The sequence below is a fragment of the Chelonoidis abingdonii genome, chromosome 23 (assembly GCF_003597395.2).
Source record: "Chelonoidis abingdonii isolate Lonesome George chromosome 23, CheloAbing_2.0, whole genome shotgun sequence".
Lineage (NCBI taxonomy): Eukaryota > Metazoa > Chordata > Testudines > Testudinidae > Chelonoidis > Chelonoidis abingdonii.
Genome location: NC_133791.1, coordinates 411,297 through 430,475, shown reverse-complemented (window position 1 = coordinate 430,475; position 19,179 = coordinate 411,297). Strand labels below are relative to the sequence as shown.

The following is a 19,179-nucleotide window of genomic DNA, read 5'->3' as shown; positions in this document are numbered from 1 at the left end:
ATTTTATATTTTATTACTGGGTTGAAAAAAGAATTTGATAAGTTTGTGGAGGATGGCCCATCCGTGGCTGTTATCCAAGATGGTCAGGAACACAACCCCATTCTCTAGGCAATCCCTAAACCTCTGACTGCCAGCAGCTGGGACTGGACATCAGGGGATGGATCACTGGATATTTGCCCTGCTTTGTTCATTCTCTCTCAAGCATCTGGCTCCAGCCACTGTCAGTAGACAGGATACTGGGCTAGATGGAGTTGAGTCCAGTATGGCTGTTCTTATATTCTTATTTTATGCTATAATTAGGAATATGAGTTCCATTAGGCTGTCTTGGGTGCACTGAGGATCTGGAATGTGAGAGGCGGCTATCACAACGGTTCTTGAGTCAGTTGTCTCCTCCTAAAACAGAAGTACACACAAGGTCCTCCATGGAATGCAAACAGGAAATCTGTGTCCTGTAAGGCAGGTAATACTAAAGCTCTGCTTAGGTGTAGGGACAATGTCCCTCCAAGCACGACCGCATCCGTCTCCCAGTGTAGGTAGTTAGCAGCCTTTCATTTCCTTCCTGTTGTCAGGAGGAAATCACTGGTCTCAGTGCTCCTCCCCTTGCTGCAGTGACTGACTTTTCTTTTTTTTACATAACTGCCACCTTCCCTTGCAGAACAGCGAATTGATGCACGCTTCTGTGCTGAGATTCCTAGAGCTTGGCAGCTGGGTGCCTGCCACCTGAGTACAGTCAGGAGATGGGCTGCTGACCTTTGAGACTGCAGAAGGCAAGAAGCCCACACGGCAGGTTGATCAGACAGTACAGGAACCTTGATTCTTAACAAGCCATTTCAGTCTGTCTGTGGCCACACGAGCCTGTTGCCTGATTAGAACGACATTATATGTAAGGCATTTTGAAGTTTCCACTAAGTAGGAGTTTTATTATGGCTATTGAAATGGCAAAATTATTCCTCTGGAAGAATGACTGTGTGGAGGATAGCACCCAGGGTTCTCTATTAACTATTAATGATACCTAGTGGACATTGTTTCATATCAATATTGCCAGTGACCTAGAGCTATTCGAAGGTTTAATTCCACTTCCTGTTGTTGAAATTTAATGCTTCTGAGTTGCCAACAAACTAACCAGTATTTTGTAGCCATCGATGAACACAACTAGCCAGAGCCCTGTGAGACACTAAAGAGAACAGTATCAGAGGGGTAACCTTGTTCGTCTGGATCTGTAAAAAGCAACAAAGAGTCCTGTGGCACCTTCTAGACCAACAGACCTATAAGAGAATAGCAATCACCTCGGCCAGGAGAAATGGCGGTTCTTCTTTGAGTGATTGGTCATATCCATTCTAGTTAGGTGAGTGCGCTGCGCGTGCACGCTCATCGGAAGATTTTTACCCTAGCAACTCCGGCGGGCTGGCAGGTCGCCCCCTAGAGTGGCGCTGCCATGGCACCTGATATATACCCCTGCTGACCCGTCCGCTCCTCAGTTCCTTCTTACCGCCATGTTGGTCGTTGGAACTGTGGAGCGCAGCATAGCTGTCCTCCACGTCCCTAGCTTCTCCTTGTTCGTTGTTCTACTAGTTATATTTAGTTATAGTTATAGTTAGAGTATAGAATATTAGTTTTATAGTTGTTATTTACCTGTTGTATATAGTTAGCGGGCTTGGGCTCTAGCCCTCCCCCGCACCCGGCGCCGGGCTCATGCCCGGTTCGCCGGGGTTCAAACCGTGCTCAGCCTGCAAAAAGCCGATGCCCACGAGCGATCCCCACGACTTCTGCCTAAAGTGCCTCGGGGAATCGCATATTTCCGAGAAGTGCCGCATTTGCAAGGCCTTTAAGCCAAGGACCAAGAAGGAGAGAGACCAGCGCTTAAAGACTCTCCTCGTGGAAGCAGCGTTTAACCCTCTGTCCTCGGCACCGAGTGCCGACTCCGCTCCGGCACCGGACCGCGCCTGGCCCGGGAAAACGCCTCGGCACCAACCTTCCCCGGCACCGGGCCCCGACAAAAGACCACTCCGGCCAAGCAGACTCGAACGGAGCGCCCGGCACCGATTCCTGCCGTGGCACCGATACCAGGGATTCCGTTGACTCTGGGCCCGGGAGATCTGTTGAGTCCGGCCCCTCACAGCTCCCCAGTAAGATCCGGGATCGAGCTAATGGTCCCATCAACACCTGAGATGTTCTCCTCGGCTAGGGACCTTATAGCATTAACCGAGTCTGCGCTGCCTCAACCCCCGGTGCCTCCGGTGCGGGTTCTACAATCTAAGGGCAAGCCAGTGGCCATGTGAGCGCCGTCTCTGGATTCGCCGAGCCGACACCGATCCCGGTCCTGTGGGAGATCTCGATCAAGGCACCGCTCGCAGTCCCGGCACCGCTCACCGCAGCGGTACCGGTCGTACTCGCGGCGCAGGTCTTCCTCACGCCTGTCCCGATACTCCCGGCTCGAGCCATCGCTACCAGCACCGAGATTCGAGAAGCTGCTCCCACCGTTGGCGTTCCAGATCCAGGTCGACCTCCCAGCACTGAGCTGGTGGCAGGTCCCGGTCTCGATCGCGGCGCCGTTCTGACTCCCGGCACCGTTCTCCGGCACCGAGGAGGTCTCCGCCATCTGGAGCAAGGGACCCATATCAGTCCCATTCAGCTCCTCCCTGGCCGTCCCGCCAGCCGTCGGTCTCCTCGCAAGCAGACAGCGCGTACGCCCTGGACACCGACAGGCCTGCTGCTCTATTCCATGAACCCCTACCTCAGGAACATGGACCGCAGCAGTGGGGATTCTGGACTCCCTGGGCGTACCACCAAGCCCAGGGCCCTCAACAGATTCCCCTGCGTTCAACTGTCTCCGAACACAGGGCTCCAGAGGCCACATCGTCCCGTCCTCCCCCTTCCCCTACAGAGGAGAGGTTGTCTCGGCCTCAGGACCCTGAACTTCCTCCAGAGTTGGATGCAGTGCTCCAGGCAGAGCCTCCTGCAGATCCACTCCTGCCGGGTCTCTCCTCATCATCTTCCCCGGATGAAGCAGTGACCGGAACAACATCCACCAGCCCCCCTCTGCTTGACCTCAGGCGCATCAGGACCTCCTCAGGCGCGTGGTGCAGAACATGAACTTACAGGCTGAGGAGGTCTCAGAAACTGAGGATCCAGTAGTGAGCATACTGTCTGCCCAACGCTTACCCAGTCGAGTCACCCTTCCTTTCATCCGGACATTCAGGCCAATTGCCATGCCATCTGCAGTCTCCCCGGCGTCCGTTCCCCCCGCTGGACGCGGAGTGGAACGCAAGTACATGGTGCCCTCGAAGGGCTACGAATATCTATATGTCCATCCGCCCCCATGTTCCCTCGTCGTCCAATCCGTAAACGAGAGGGAACGCCATGGTCAGCAGGCCCCGGCCCCAAAGTCTAAGGAAGCGAGGCGCGTGGACCTGCTCGGCCGAAAGGTCTATTCCACAGGCGCCCTCCAGCTTCGGGTGTCCAATCAACAGGCTCTCCTTAGCCGCTACACGTACAACACCTGGGCGGCGGCAGACAAATTCAAGGAGCTGCTTCTGCAGGATGCACGTCAGGAATTCTCTGCGATCCTTGAGGAGGGCAAGAAGGTCATGAGAACTTTCTTGCAGGCATCTTTGGACGCCGCAGATTCGGCCGCCAGGACTCTAGCCTCTGGCGTTACCATGTGCCGCATTTCCTGGCTACAGGTCTCTAGCCTTCCTCCGGAGCTCCAGTATACCATCCAGGATCTCCCGTTTGAGGGCCAGGGCCTGTTCTCGGACAAAACTGTCCCTAGGCTGCAAAGCCTAAAAGACAATAGGGTCATTATACGTTCACTGGGGATGCATACGCCCGTCACCCAACGCAGACCCTTCCGGCCTCAGCAACAACACTGGCCCTACCCCCAACCCAGGCAGAGGCAAGACTTCGCCAGACGGTGAAATAGAAATGGCCGACGTAGACAATCGGGCAACCAAGGAGGACAAAACCAGAGCTCCTCCAAGCCTGCCTCCGGCCCGAAACCTTCCTTTTGAAGGTGCGCCCAAGGGCGCTGTACCAGTTTCTCTCACAGATCCGTCCCCTCCCTTTTCCAGCCGTCTTTCGTGTTTCCTCCCTGCGTGGTCCCGGCTAACATCAGACTGCTGGGTCTTACGCACGTTGGAACTTGGATACCATCTGCAATTTGTTTCATACCCGCCCTCCCGTCCCCCTCCCTCGTCCCTCTTCAGGGACCCTTCTCACGAGCAACTCCTCCTCCAGGAGATGCAAACGCTCCTCGTCAAAGGAGCCTTAGAGGAGGTTCCAGAGAGCGAGCGGGGCAAGGGGTTTTATTCCCACTATTTTCTGATCCCCAAAGCCAAGGGAGGCCTCAGGCCTATCCTCGACCTGCGGGAGCTCAACAGATACCTGGTAAAGTTGAAGTTCCGTATGGTATCCTTGGGGACCATTATCCCATCCCTGGATCCTGGAGACTGGTACGCCGCCCTCGACATGCAAGATGCCTACTTCCATATAGCCATCTTCCCACCCCACAGGAGGTTCCTTCGGTTCGTCATAAACAACTGTCACTATCAATTCGCGGTCCTCCCGTTTGGCCTCTCTACGGCCCCGCGGGTGTTCACCAAGTGTGTGGCTGTAGTCATCGCTCACCTTCGCCGCAGTTGCATACGTATATTTCCATACCTCGACGACTGGCTGATCCGGGGATCCTCAGAGACGCAAGTCCTCAGCCACGTCCGCATGGTCAAGCGGCTTTTCGTGAGCCCAGGCCTAATGCTCAATGTCGAAAAGTCAACACTAATCCCCACTCAGAGGATAGAGTTTATCGGCGCCATTCTGGACTCCACCCTGGCCAGAGCCATTCTTCCTCTGTCGAGATTCCAAACCTTGACGGCCATCGTACGACGGCTGCAGGCAGCGCCCTTGACTTCAATACGCACTTGCCTGACTCTCTTGGGCCACATGGGGGCCTGCACGTTTGTCACGGGATACGCTCGGCTCTGCCTGAGGCCCCTCCAGTCCTGGCTCATTGCTCAGTACCGTCTGGCCAGGCGTTCTCTGGACACCGGTTGTCACCATTCCCCAGGAAGTCTTAGGCTCCCTGCAGTGGTGGCTGGATCAGTCCATGGTGTGCGCGGGGCTCCCGTTCCATCCGCCCCAGCCCTCGGTGTCCCTGACAACGGATGCCTCAGACCTGGGATGGGGGGCCTATCTCGGTACCCTGCGGACCCAGGGCCAGTGGTCACCTCGCGAGCTAGTCCTCCACATCAACATACGGGAATTGAGGGAGGTCCGCCTTGCTTGTCAAACGTTCCGTCAACAACTTCAAGGCCGCTGTGTTTTGGTATTCACCAACCACACAACGACCATGTATTTAAACAAGCAGGGTGGCACGAGGTCTTCTCCCCTGTGTCAGGAGGCCTTGAGGCTCTGGGACTTCTGCCTAGCCCACTCCATTCACCTCATCGCGTCCTTTCTCCCGGGGGTTCAGAACACCCTGGCGGATCATCTGAGCAGATCCTTCCTTTCCCACGAGTGGTCCCTTCGCCCGGACGTCTCTCTTTTGCTCTTCCGGAGGTGGGGATGTCCCCGGATGGACCTCTTTGCGTCCCGCGGGAACAGGAAATGCCAGATGTTCTGCTCCTTTCAAGGTCTCGAACCGGGCTTGGTGGCAGACGCCTTTCTTATTCCTTGGACAACGCACCTGTTCTACGCATTCCCACCGTTTCCGCTCATCCACAAGGTCCTTCTGAAGGTGCACAGGTACAGGGCCCGCTTGATCATGATAGCTCCAGCGTGGCCCCGACAGCATTGGTTCTCCATGTTGCTGGACCTGTCCATGGCCGACCCTGTCCCCCTGCCTCTTCACCTGGACCTGATCACTCAGGACCACGGCAGGCTCCGTCACCCAGACCTGCAGTCGCTACACCTCACGGCGTGGCTCCTGAGTGGCTGATCCGGTCGGAAATGCGTTGCTCTACCCCAGTGCGACAGGTGCTCCTGGGAAGCAGGAAGCCTTCCACTAGAGCAATGTATTCGGCCAAATGGAAGCATTTCACGTGCTGGTGTGCGGATTGGAACTTCCTTCCCACTGAAGTCTCCATCTCTAATATCCTTGACTACCTCTGGTCCCTCAAACAACAGGGCCTGGCGGTGTCATCTCTAAGGGTTCACTTGGCCATGTCCACCTTCCACCCAGGAGGGGATGGCTGCTCGGTGTTTTCTCACCCAATGGTGACTAGGTTCCTTAAGGGTCTGGAGCGTCTTTACCCCCAGATTCACCGCCCCGCCCCCACCTGGGACCTAAACCTGGTTCTGGCCAGACTCATGTCCCCTCCAGTCGAACCATTGGCAACTTGCTCCCTTCTCTATCTCTCCTGGAAGACGCGCTTTCCTGGTGGGCGCACACTCCGCAAAGACGGGTGTCGGACTCCGGGCCCTCACGGTGGATCCCCCGTATACGGTTTTCCACAGGGACAAAGTACAGCTGAGACCGCACCCTGCCTTTCTCCCCAAGGTGGTCTCGGCCTTTCACATCAACCAGGAGATCTTCCTACCTGTCTTCTTCCCGAAACCCGATTCATCTCGCAGGGAGCAACAGCTACACTCATTGGACGTCCATAGGGCGCTCGCCTTTTATATAGAGCGAACCAAGCCGTTCCGCAAAACCCTCCAACTCTTTGTGGCGGTAGCTGAACGTGTTAAGGGGTTGCCCGTCTCATCTCAGAGGATCTCCTCGTGGGTGACATCCTGCATCCGGGCCTGTTATGACTTGGCCCAGGCCTCTCCGGGCCACGTGACTGCACACTCTATCAGGGCTCAAGCCTCATCAGCGGCTTTCCTTGCCCACGTGCCCATCCAGGAAATCTGTCGGGCAGCGACCTGGTCCTCCGTCCATACCTTCACTTCCCACTATGTCCTGGTCCAGCAGTCCAGAGATGATGCAGCCTTTGGCTCTGCCGTGCTACATGCTGTGACCTCTCACTCCGACCCCACCGCCTAGGTAAGGCTTGGGAATCACCTACTGGAATGGATATGAGCAATCACTCGAAGAAGAAAAGACGGTTACTCACCTTTGTAACTGTTGTTCTTCGAGATGTGTTGCTCATATCCATTCCAAACCCACCCTCCTTCCCCATTGTCGGAGTAGCCGGCAAGAAGGAACTGAGGAGTGGACGAGCCAGCAGGGGTATATATCAGGCGCCATGGCGGCACCACTCTAGGGGGCGACCTGCCGGCCCGCCAGAGTTGCTAGGGTAAAAATCTTCCGACGAACGTGCACACGCGGCGCGTACACCTACTGGAAAGGATATGAGCAACACATCTCACAGAACAACAGTTACAAAGGTGAGTAACTGTCTTCTCTGATGGCACATCCCTCTACACAGTATTCTCTCAGGACACAGTTATGCTCAGGCCTCATCCAAAATTCATCCCAAAGGTAATCTCCCTGTTCCACATGAACCAATTAATTCACCTTCCAATTTTCTACCACAAGCCTCACTGCGACAACAGTGAGGCTGTATTACACACAGCAGAGGTCAGGAGAGCCCTAGCTTTTTACCTGGATAGGACAAAGGTTTCTGGAAGTCTCCTATGCTTTTCTTCTCTATTACGTAAAGATCCAGGTGCACAGCAGTATCAGCCCAGAGGCTCTCTAAGTGGATCTCGAACTGCGTTAGACAATGTTAGGTTCGCAGTATGACCCCTCCAGACAGTATTTGCACACAATCCATGAAGTCAATCTCCTCATCCATTGCCTTCTCCAAGAATGTCCCTATTTCAGAAACCTGTAGCGTGGTGACATAGGTGTCAGTCCACACCTTTGCAGAACACTGTGATCACTGGGGACTCCCCCTCCAATGCCATCTATGGCTCCACAGTACTGTCATCTGTAACTGACCCTCCTGTAGGGATACTGCTCGGGAGTCACCCACAATGGAGCACCCACAGGGACACTGCTCCAAGAAGTTGTTCACCTTGTGCAGTAACAATGGTTCTTCAAGATGTGTGCCCCTATCAGAGTTCCACAACCCAGACTCCTCCCCTCTGCTCCGGAGTTCTTGTCAATGACTCTGCTGTAGAGAAGGAACTGAGGAGGGTTAGTCTGCATATGCCGACGAGCTTTGTGGCGGGGCATGAGGGGATACAGCGCATGTGCGGGCCTATTGGACACCGCTACCGAAGTTCTCCAATCAGAAGTGCAGGGACACAAGCACCCCTGCAGTGGAGAACCCACAGAGAGAGAGACATCTCAAAGAACCATCCTTACTGCACAAGGCAAGTAACTACTTCATCAGGATACAGTACTACATTCCATACTTCAAGCTCCTGATAAGTCAAATTGTGGCCTTGAGCTGTGCAAATGTTGGGTGCCCCTGTGAAGCACTGTCCAGAGATTTGAGTAGAGGCTGCTTGGGAAACCTGGATCCTAGAGATTGCCGTTCGCTCTCTGTGGGTATGTCTATACTACAAAGAAAAACCCATGGCTGGCCCATGGCAACAAACTTGGCCTTGTGGGGCTCAGACCGCAGGGCTGTGGCATTGCTATGTAGACTTCCAGGCTCAGGCTGGAGCCCGAGCTCTGGATCCCTCCCACTCTGCAGGCCACTCATGGGTGTCCAGTTGCTGTATATACATACGCTGTGAGACCTGGGAAAAGCCACTTCCTCTGTTTGTGTCTGTTTCTCCATATGTATAATGGGGATAATGATAGTGACCGCCCTCCCCCTTGATAAAGTGCTTGCAGTCCACAGGTGAAAGATATTTTGGAAGAGCCAAGTATCCTTATCTGATGGATCAGGAAAGGGATGGGTTGGATCAGTTTTTTTTAAAAAGACACAGGATAAATTCTTGAAGGATAGTGTAGAACTTAGGATAATTAGCTGCATGCAGAAAAGCCCAGGGCTCAAATTGCTTTTTTTGACAAACCAATCATGTAAAAATACATTTCTGTTGAAACTCCAATACAGTGTGAGATCTTCAGGGTCAGAATAACCTGATCCAGGTTTCACCTGAACAGCTGATTCATGCAGTTGTCTTTAGGATTAGACTAATCCTTCTGTACAGCTAAATGCAGGGAGCAAGGGCGTGATTTGTCAAAGCTGTGTGCACTAAGTCGTTCAACACTTTGCTTTTTAAATGTTTTCCTGTGTTGAATGGCTGTTACTTTCTCCCATTTGGAATTGGAGGCTCAGAGAAATGCTACTAAAATGATGTTCATGAGACTGTTCTTTGAGCAGTTAATAAAATGAAGGTGCTGGCTGTACAGCCAGAGGGAGTGGTGTTAAACATGCAGACAGTGGAAAGCCGTTAACCTCTGCAGCAAATATGTGGCTGTCTGGCTCTTAGCAAGTTACAGACATAGCTGTGTTTGACACAGAGATGTGGTGAGAAGGAGCTGGCTCAATGATGTCAGGTAGTTTCAATCTCTGCAGTGTACGTGCTCTGCATGGAAATGGGGGAGGAGGAGGAAATGACATGGACTGCACTGCAGCACACTGCAGCACTGCCAGAACAAAGCCTTGTTGGAAAAACACTGCCTAAGGAGAGGCTGTGTGCTGACCACTGTTTGGGAGCAGGGTATGGAAATGTCACCTGCTTCTTAGAGAAGTTTGTCTCTTCATTTGGAGAGGCAAGGTGGGGGAGGGAGTATCTTTTACTGGACCTATTTCTGTTGGAGACGGGCTTTTGAGCTAACCAAAGCAAAGAGAGAAACTCCGAATGTCACAGCTAAACAAAGGTGAAACAGATTGTTTAGCACAAGTAACTAGCAAATTGTAAGAGAGCAGTCACGGTGAAGCGACCAGTTAATCTGTCTGCAGTCATAGGACAAAAGAGGGGGCTAGCAGGTTACAGATTGTTGTCATAAGCTGTAAATCCAGTGCCTTATTTAGGACCATGATTTTTAGGCTTTGTCTACACTGCCACCTTACAGTGTCACAACTTTCTCAGGGGTGTGAAAAAACACCCCCCTGAGCACTGAACTTTCAGCGCTGTAAAGTGGCAGTGTAGACAGTGCACCAGCACTGGGAGCTACTCCCCTGGTGGAGGTGGGTTTTTTACAGCGCAGGAGCGTTGGTGCCACGATTACACATCTACATTAAAGTGGCAGCACTTTAACATTGCTAATGAAGACATACCCTTAGTGTCTAGCAAAGTTATGAATTTAAGCTCCGAAGCTAGGTGTGCAGATTTCCTTCAAGAATGAGGATTGAGAGGTCAGATGCTCATGAAAAGTGTTTGCCCACAGGGGATATAGTTTTTATCTTTTATCATTTTTCTGTGTGAGCGTAGTGCTTTCACCCATGTAGTTGTTGCCGGGGCATTTAGTGCACTGGATGAAGCACACCACATGTTGTGATAAGCATGTGTAGGACCACGTGGGTCTTGAAAGGTTTGGTGGGGGGGCATTCATCATTGTAGCAGTGGAGTTATGTCTGCAGGTTTTCCATCTGTTGTTATGGCAGGGCCTGGTGCCACTTTGAGTTGGTGGGTCTCCTCATACAACTGCCTGCCAGCCTCACCACCAGAGGCCTTGGAATGATCTGAACAATGAAATTATTAGTGAGACTCCAATTTTCTATTGGCAAATGAAACCAATGAATGGGCTCATCACTATCTTAAAAACCTCTAAACTGTCTGAAATAGGGTTGGAGGTGACTGGCCTCCCACACTCATTAGCAGCAGAGATACTTTGTAAATTGATCTTACACCATTAATTAGTATGTAAAGCTGAATTCAAATATCCCTGCAGGAGAGAGTCTGGTCTGGCAGAAGGGGTCAAGTGAGCTCTTTATCTGCTGTCAAACTTCAGGTAATTTCTAGTGACAGGTAAAAGCGTGATGTAAACTCATGGGAGCTGCCCTCTGACCCCAGTAATATTCTGTCTCCAGTTAATGGCCTGCAAATGGTCTTGGGTTCAGCATAGCACATAAGTTTGGGTCTCAGGTTTAATTTCCTAATGAAGAATCTTGCATAGCTGTATCTTATGGAATTCTTGTCCTGTGCTAGGAAACTCAGCAGGTAAAGCATACCTGACATTTCACTGGCAAATGATTAGAGAAACACCACATTTGCCACCTTTCAGATTACAGGAATATTCCCTCTAAATCTGTACATTTTAGAAAAGAGCAGTGCAATTCTGAGACACCTTACTCCTCAGCATGTGTCCCAAGGAAACTTATTACTCTAGTGCCAGCGTGCTGGAATTGCACTGTGGGGATGATTTTATTATTTATTGTTTGTATTGCAGAATCTTTGAGGAGTCCCAGACGTGGATCAGGGCCTCAGTGTGCTAGACACTGTGCAAGAGAACAAAAAGATGGTTGCAGTATTACGGCACCGGAGACAACCAGTGAAATTGCTCTAGAGCAAGGCAGTCCTGCATCCAGTGGTGCCCAAGTACCATAGGCTGCAAAGCTAAGGGGGGCCACAGCCTGACGACTTTTAGCAATGATCCTGTACTAACTCAGTGCAGCCACCGCCAGAGTATTACTGCAGCTGCACGATCGCACTACCACTGATACTTGACTCGGCCATCCCTCTGTACAGACGAAGGGATGGCTGGGCCAGATATCAGTGAGTGGCATTGCGACCTAGTGCACAGGGTCACAGAATCAGACCTTTTAATTTATGATCTGCCACAGGAAGCCATGTCGTCTGGTACCTAAAGCCCAGCCAGAGTAAAGATCAGCCAGGACGGGGCAGCATGGGAGTCAGACACTGTATTTCTGGAGGCTGGGTTCTGACTGGCTTGATCTTCTGTAAGCACCTTGCATGCTTTTAATCCTGGGACCTGAGTCTCTGGGTTATAGGGCTGGCTCCTGCTCTTTGTTTCCACGGGCTCATTTTTGCCCAGAAAAGCCTAAGCCTGTAAAAGCCCCTGGGGAAGAAGAGAAGCCAGCCTGGCTGCTTCCTTTTGGGGCCACTGCTACATAAGAGGGGAAGAAATGGGAGTCCCCTTACCACAGGATGATCCAGAGAGATGGCTTCCCTGCCAGTTAGTTGTCTGTACAATAGGAGAGGAAGGGGAGGAGCAAGAGACAGGCAGAGGAAGAGAGAATGGAGCACGTGGGAATGTGATGAGGTGAAGTGCAAAATCCAGCCATGTGACTTTCTTTTCAAAAAGCACAAAATGTTTATTGCATTAAAGCCAAGTCAAAAATGTACAGGTCCCCCTCATCCCTCCTTCACCCTGCCAGTGTCAATTCCCCACAATGGCAATTGCTGTCGGTGCCACACGTTTCTGGTGTCATCACATGCGGGTCCGTGGACCATTCTTACTCTTGGGATGTGCTTGTGCGGTGGCAGTCTGAGGACTCTGGCCTCATCACTGGAAGTAAAAGTAGCAAAGTGCAGGCTGGCCTGACTGTTCCTGCAGCCTCCTGGCTGACATCCATAATCTGTCAGTTTAATAAAAATAATAGTCATCTATGGCTCTAGACACCTGAACACGTGGTTAGGATTACAGCAGAATCCCAGCAGTATTAAAAGTTCATTCATATAGGCGCTTGCCCAACCAGCCACCTACGAAAAAGCTCTTTTCTATCCTTCAGTCATTCCAGAAAGCACATTATCAGCCCTCTCCAAATACCTTCTCAAGAAGGTAGCCTTTTGAGTGTGCCAGAAGATCAAACCAAGGGGGAAATAAGTTCCAGAATCCTGGAGCCCTCACAGAGAATGCAGTCTCCTCTCTTAAGGAGGGGGAACCAGCTCATGTGCCTCTGCTGCTCATGCAGAACATAAATCCCTTCCCTGGCAATTTACTGCTTCCCTTCTTAGCACCATGTCTAAAAATCCCCTAGGCTTCATGAAAGATCAGATTTGATGTGAGTCAGGAAGAAATAGTCACTAATCACTTCTGTCCTTGATGCAACTACGTAACTTCCATTGAGGCCAGAACAGAGCCTAGCAGCTAATGCAGGAAGGTCCAGAAAACTCTGAATGACCTCAGACCTTGTGCACTATAGATATACTGATCCACAATCAATGAGAGTATTGAGAGGGAGACCAGTCTGTATAGACGTTCAGTTGACCAGAGCTATCCACCTCTTCTCCCTGTACTGATTTGACCTGGATACGGGGCACAGGATAGGTTTATCTTAATAATCTTGGTGAAGCAACATGCTTATGTTGGCTTCCATCTCTTAGGTCATAAGACCAGCCATACTGGGCCAGACCAATGGGCCATCTAACCCAGTATCCTGTCTTTCAACAGTGGCCAGTGCTCCTTCAAAGGGAATGAACAGAACAGGGCAACTTTGAGTGATCCATCCACTGGTGTACAGTTCCAGCTTCTGGCAGTCAAAGGTTTAGAGACACCCGGAGCATGGGGTCATGTCCTGACCATCTTGGCTAATATCCATTGATAGATCTATCCTCCATGAACTTATCTAATTCTCTTTTGAACCCAGTTATACTTTTGGCCTTCACAACATCCGCTGGTAATGAGTTCCACAGGTTTATTGTATGTTGTATGAAGAAGTACTACTTTGTTTTTGTTTTAAGCCTGCTGCCTATTAATTTCATTGGCAGACTCCTGGTTCTTTTGTTATGTGAAAGGGTAAATAATATGTTCCATGATTTTAGCCCTAGTAGCTGCTTCATCATACTGGTTTGCAGTTCAGGAGGAGGAGAGTAACCAGTGGTGCCTGCCGGCTCCCATAGAGATCAAACCTAAGTAAAATAAGCATTTTGTAAAGACTCTTTGATGTGCCCAGATGCTATCCACGTAGTTGGCAGCTCCCACCAGCCTGGGGGAGTGGAGGAAGTTTGTCTACTGCCTGACTTTTCAATAGCATTTAAAGTAATTGTTACTGACCCCTTCTGAGTTTGCAGGTAACTAGCACATTTTATGGGCTTTGACCATGTTAATTTCTGAGAGCTGGGATCTGGGTCTAGGCCTAGGAAGAAGGGAATGTGCTCCTCTACTGGCTCCTTGTTCCAAGAGAAGTAAAAAGCCCGAGGGAATCTTGTTCCTGTAGCAGTCATTCACTCATGGTTCTCACCAGGTAAATCATGCCTTTGTAACATGGGGATGATGGCAGGGCTGCCCAAAGCCAGCTATTGCAGGGAAGGGGGTCAGCTCGATAGGAAGCCATAAGATTTTGGAGATAGGAAGCCATATCTGTCTCTTACATATTTCACATATAACAATTGTAGATTAGTCATAAAATATCAGCTACCTTCTCTTCCCCACCACTTGAGGAAGCCAAGACACTGAATTGTTTGACACTTGAACATAACAAGCAGAAAGTAGCAAGGAGGTGCCCTTATACTCTTGTGATCTAGAGGATGGCAACTGCACTCCGCAGCCCCCACCTGAACAGGAGGTGGGCACTGAGTGCAGCATGAGGACTGCCCAGAGTTCTTTCAGGAAATCTCCAGTTCTGACCATCTTTAATCTTTACTTCCTTTTGCTTTGGAGATGTTCACCAGCTTCCCTGATCACGCAGTCTGTCTGAGACAGGGAATTATTCCAGGATCCCGCTTCTGACAGTATGAATTACAAAACAGAGCTTGTCTTTCACGCATCTCCAACTTGTGCCAGGTCCCATTTGTGATTTTGTGCAGGAGGTCACCAAAAGCTTGCATTTGTCTTCCGTGGAAATGTCATAACTCTGTCTGTTTTGACCTAGATAATCAGTTCAGGATGTCAATCCTGGAACGACTTGAGCAGATGGAAAGGAGAATGGCCGAGATGACGGGATCCCAGCAGCACAAGCAAGGAGTAGGAGGCGGGGGCAACGGGAGCGGGAATGGAGGAACCCAGACGCAAGTATGAGTCCTTTGTCACTGAGTCAGTTTTGCTTTATACGCGTTCCTTCTGGAATTAGCTTTTTGGAGGGTGAGGGAGATATCTTTTAAACACCATTTGCCTCTTGAGAGCCTTTTAATTACAACCTCCTCTCAAAATCACCATATTTTTCAGCCCTATAAATAGTGGTTCGCACTTCTTTTAGGGATTGATTGTGAATCCATTATGAGATGCATCTCTCTGGTCCATGGAAGCCTGCTCTAGGGACATAGAAACCCAAATTCTTTAGCCTTCCTTTGGAGATGGGCACACAGCAAAGAATAAAAACAACCTAGCATTGGCTGGCCCAACAGATGCAAGAAGAAGAGACTTTGGAATCATGAGGCTTTTGTCAGTGTGACACTCAGGAAAGCTTCTAAATATTTCACACCTCTTAGTGATACCTGATTCCCTTGTTACATACTAGTTGAATGGTAGAATGACAGCTTAGCTCCTGCTGGGGACCATGTAGACCTGCTGCTGAAGGTTGGAAATGGCACCCAGTGCAGGTAGTTGTTTGATGTGTGCTTGTAACAGAGGGTGCAAGCTGCTATACACAACCCCGCTGGCATCATAAACTATCTGGACTAACTATTTTCTATGTGATTAATCAGAATGATAAATCACTTTGTTAGTAATATAGTGCAGTGTAATATGAAAGAACCACATTTCTCAAACATTTCCATAGTTATTTAATAAATATCATAGAACAGAAATACACTGTCTCCAACATCTGTACCGGCCTTGGTCCCAGGAGCCAAGCAGCCAGGCAGTCTCTGTCATGCCAGGGACAGCAGCAGGATAGGCTGTAGTGGTATCAAACAGCAACAATAACCCACTAGCAGGTAGACACTCATCCCCTCTAGGGTGCCCGTTCTCCTCTCTCCCACCCCAAACAGGTCTGCCTCTCCCAATCAGATCTGGGAGCTCTCCACAAGCCAACACCTAGGTTCACTCTGCCTCCCTAGCCAGCATGGCACTCCCACTGAGCAGGTCCATTTCTTAACGTCCACTGAAACAGCTCCTGCCTTTAAAGCAAATAAGCAGTTATGATACTGGTGCCTGCTGAACAGAGGCCATTTTCTGCTGTGTTACACACCAGTGCAAGTCAGGTCAGTGGGGTGGCACAGATGTAATTGAGCATAACTTGCTCCAGGGGACTTATCGCTGGCTGGTAGACTTAAGGTGTCTCGGTATCCATACGCTTTTTGTGAAGCTAAAGGCTGAACCAAGGCAAAGTTTTATTATTAATAAAAACAGAGCTATCAGCTGCACAGCTTTTAAGTTGGATATATTGTTATATCTTGTATCGAAAGACTTGTACACAATGATCCTGAGTTAACTGATTGGCCTGTAATAGGGGCATGCTTCGGAGTCTTAGAATGACAGGGAAGCTGAGGTGTTTAACTGAAATATCTTCTTTGTAGGGTTAATTATTTCTCATAAGACCTTTTTTTCTGCTTCCCAGTATTTCTGTTCAAATGTGCATTTCCCTACAGGTCGTCTGTTGCTCTGAAGTAGCATTTTGGGTTAATTATATCCATTACTATTAAAACATCCCTTCCCAGTAACTGGCATGGGAGGGTGTTGATTTCACTAATTCTCATCTGAAAAATACCTAAATATGAATTTACATAAATACCTGTTCTAAAAGGTCTATAACTAACTAGCTACACAGTATAACATAATGACTCCCAGAGGAACTCTTCAAATCTCTTGAGTTAACTCTTGCACTTCTAGAAAGGAATTTCTTTTGTCTTTTCAGTGTGAACTCCTTTAAGGAAGAGAACTAGCCCATGCTATGTGCTTGGGCTGTCACACAGTGACAAAGCCAGGAGGTTAAAGCTCACTTTGCACCCTGAACACTCCCAGTTGTGTTTAGGAATGGAAGCTGTAGCAGGTCAGTGTGTGCTGCTGCAATACTTAGCCACAGTGGGGCACGTTACAAAACAAGTGTTGACATTAGCAGAAGGTCTGGCCTTTGAGCAAGAGGGTTCCCTTTGAGTTCAGGGTTTTTAAAATTTTAAACTTTACATTTTGTTTATATTTACTTGACAGTCAAAAGCACCTTTGATTCACAAGGGACCAAAGCAATTTACAAACATAACTACTGCAATACAAACCATAAATGGAGATCAGTACATTCACCCTGAGGGGTCAAACATGGGTGCTGTTTAACAGCACACAGCAACGTGATAGTTTAGGGTCGGAAGTGAAGAACACTGTAGGAACCACAGCAGATAAAGCTGCTGGGGAACTTAATGCAACCAAAGAAGTTACCAGAGGTGGAATTTGACCATTGCTCTGGAGCTAACCGCTTTAGTTATGCAAAAAAAAGCCACGGGATTGTTACAATCCAGAAATAGGCAGGAGCTGGCTTTACATCTCATTCTAAAAACTGCACCTCCTACAGCTGCCTAACATCAGAGCTGTTGCACTGGTTCAGTACTTGCTCAGATGGAAGAGTCCCCTATTGATTCATCAATATGCTATCTGCAGTATTACCTAGGACTTCTCCCATCTAAATGTTGACATAGTCCAATGAGACAGGAGGAGATTATAGCATGGTGCGGGGGCGTGGGGCGGAGGAGGTTCACTAGCCACATAAAAAGAGCTCCATTAGCACTTGTAACTTGGAGTCTGTTTTAAAATGTACCTGAGGATGAGGAGCATAGCAGCAATGGGGGACCCTTTGGGCGGGGGAGGGAGGGAGAGAAGTGCCCAGCTGGCGAGATGTGCTGGAACAGAAATACAGGCCCTAAGCATATAAGGCTGGGCAGTTCCATTTCAGAGTTTCTGGTCTGTGAGGGACATCCAGCATTTATAGCCTTGATTGAGTCAGCTCTGCACCCATTATTCAGCTCCTGTCTTTGGAAGCACATTCCAGCCTACAGAACAGATAAACCAGGGAAGGGGCTGGCAGGAAACTCATTGGTAATAATTGCATATTTAGGGGTCTGTCACCTGATAATCACTGAGAAAATCAAAGACATTAGCTGGTCTAGGAGTTCTGGGTGACCAGAGAGAACGGTGCCTTGGGTAGCAGTGAAGAAGCAACTCATAACTGGAGTTTTTTTGAACTCAGCACACAGTATCTGGGCTTTTTAATTGTTCAGACTCCTAGATCTCTGTGGCTCCAGAGACCTCGCAGTCACAGTATCTGTTGGCACTGCTAAAGTTATGCTGTGGGCAGTAACGCACACATTACCTCCTGTTAAGAGGACCTTTTGTGATTTAATTCTTCTTAGGGGTGTGATACAAGTGACTGAAGTCATCTTTATCCACAGATATGGCAGAACACCTGCAATTCTGCTTCCCCAGAATCTTTCTGCACAAATGTTGACTAGCCCTGGCTCATGGTTTTTGGTCATTGCTGCTATTCCCTGTTTAAGTACTCTTTCCAGGTCTGGTTCTGAGAGGCACTGGCTTTGGTGGGAGTGGAGTGCCCAGCATCTCCTCCTAGGCTCAGGTAGTCCATGAGAAGGGCACCCTCTTGTTCCCAGTATGCCACTTGTAATGGATTGCAATGACCTCCCTAATGTGGAAAGTTACCCTATAGAGTTGACTGTAAGTACAGGTTAGTGCAAGTAAACAAAAGAACCTGTCAGCTTTTGTCTTGGTCCTCATGTCACATTCATCCCCTTCTGTCATTTCCCTATCACTTATTATTTTTAAAAGCAAATGCCCACAATGGCCTAGCAAGTCCTGCCCTGTGCAGGATGTGAGTCCAAGCCAGCGTCCCAGATGACAGCTTCTGAGATGTGCATATTGCTTGCAGTGTGTGTCTGGGGCTGGGACGTTGGGCAGCTGCTTTGAGAGCCGTGTGGTGGTGGTGTGTGAGAAGATGATGAGTCGTGCCTGTTGGACAAAGTCCAAACACCTGATCCATTCCAAGACTTTCCGAGGAATGACCTTGCTACACCTTGCTGCTGCTCAAGGCTATGCAACACTGATCCAGACCCTCATCAAATGGCGGTAAGACCTAATGCTTCAGACTTCTGATTTGTCAATGGAGAGGCTGCAGGAAGCAGGTATAAACTCTGGTTGGCCTGAGTTTCTGGGTCTCTCTTGCACTTTGCAGAGGATGCTGCCGGTTGCAACCTGCTCCAGGCCCCCGTTGTGCATGGGTATCAGTCTGTCATGAGTGGACCCAACTGCTGGATCCCACGTGCTTCTAAGCCCCTTGACCGGTCATTGTTCCTAACGCTGGGGCTCTCAGGTGCACTCCCAGGACCATCCCCTATGTCTGACACCATTCTTGGGCAATTGGGTCCTGCAGTACGATCAGAACCAGTGCTCCAGCCCTCCTGAGACACCCAACTGGTTTCATCCATTCTCTGAGATCTACCTTACTGTGGATGCTCTGAGCCTCTCAATTATTCCCTTTGGGGACAACATGGCAGGCA

General features: G+C 49.8%; 1 protein-coding gene across 7 annotated transcripts in view; it reads left to right on the top strand.

Annotated features, from left to right (window-relative positions):
- Window positions 1-19,179, top strand: part of CAMTA1 (calmodulin binding transcription activator 1) — an 871,256-nt gene that overhangs the window by 808,098 nt on the left and 43,979 nt on the right. For all 7 annotated transcript variants that reach the window (XM_075060206.1, XM_075060205.1, XM_075060207.1 and 4 more), the window contains 2 exons: window positions 14,616-14,755; window positions 18,552-18,748. In XM_075060206.1, coding sequence (XP_074916307.1) covers window positions 14,616-14,755; window positions 18,552-18,748 — 337 coding nt within the window. The remainder of the gene's footprint in view (window positions 1-14,615; window positions 14,756-18,551; window positions 18,749-19,179) is intronic.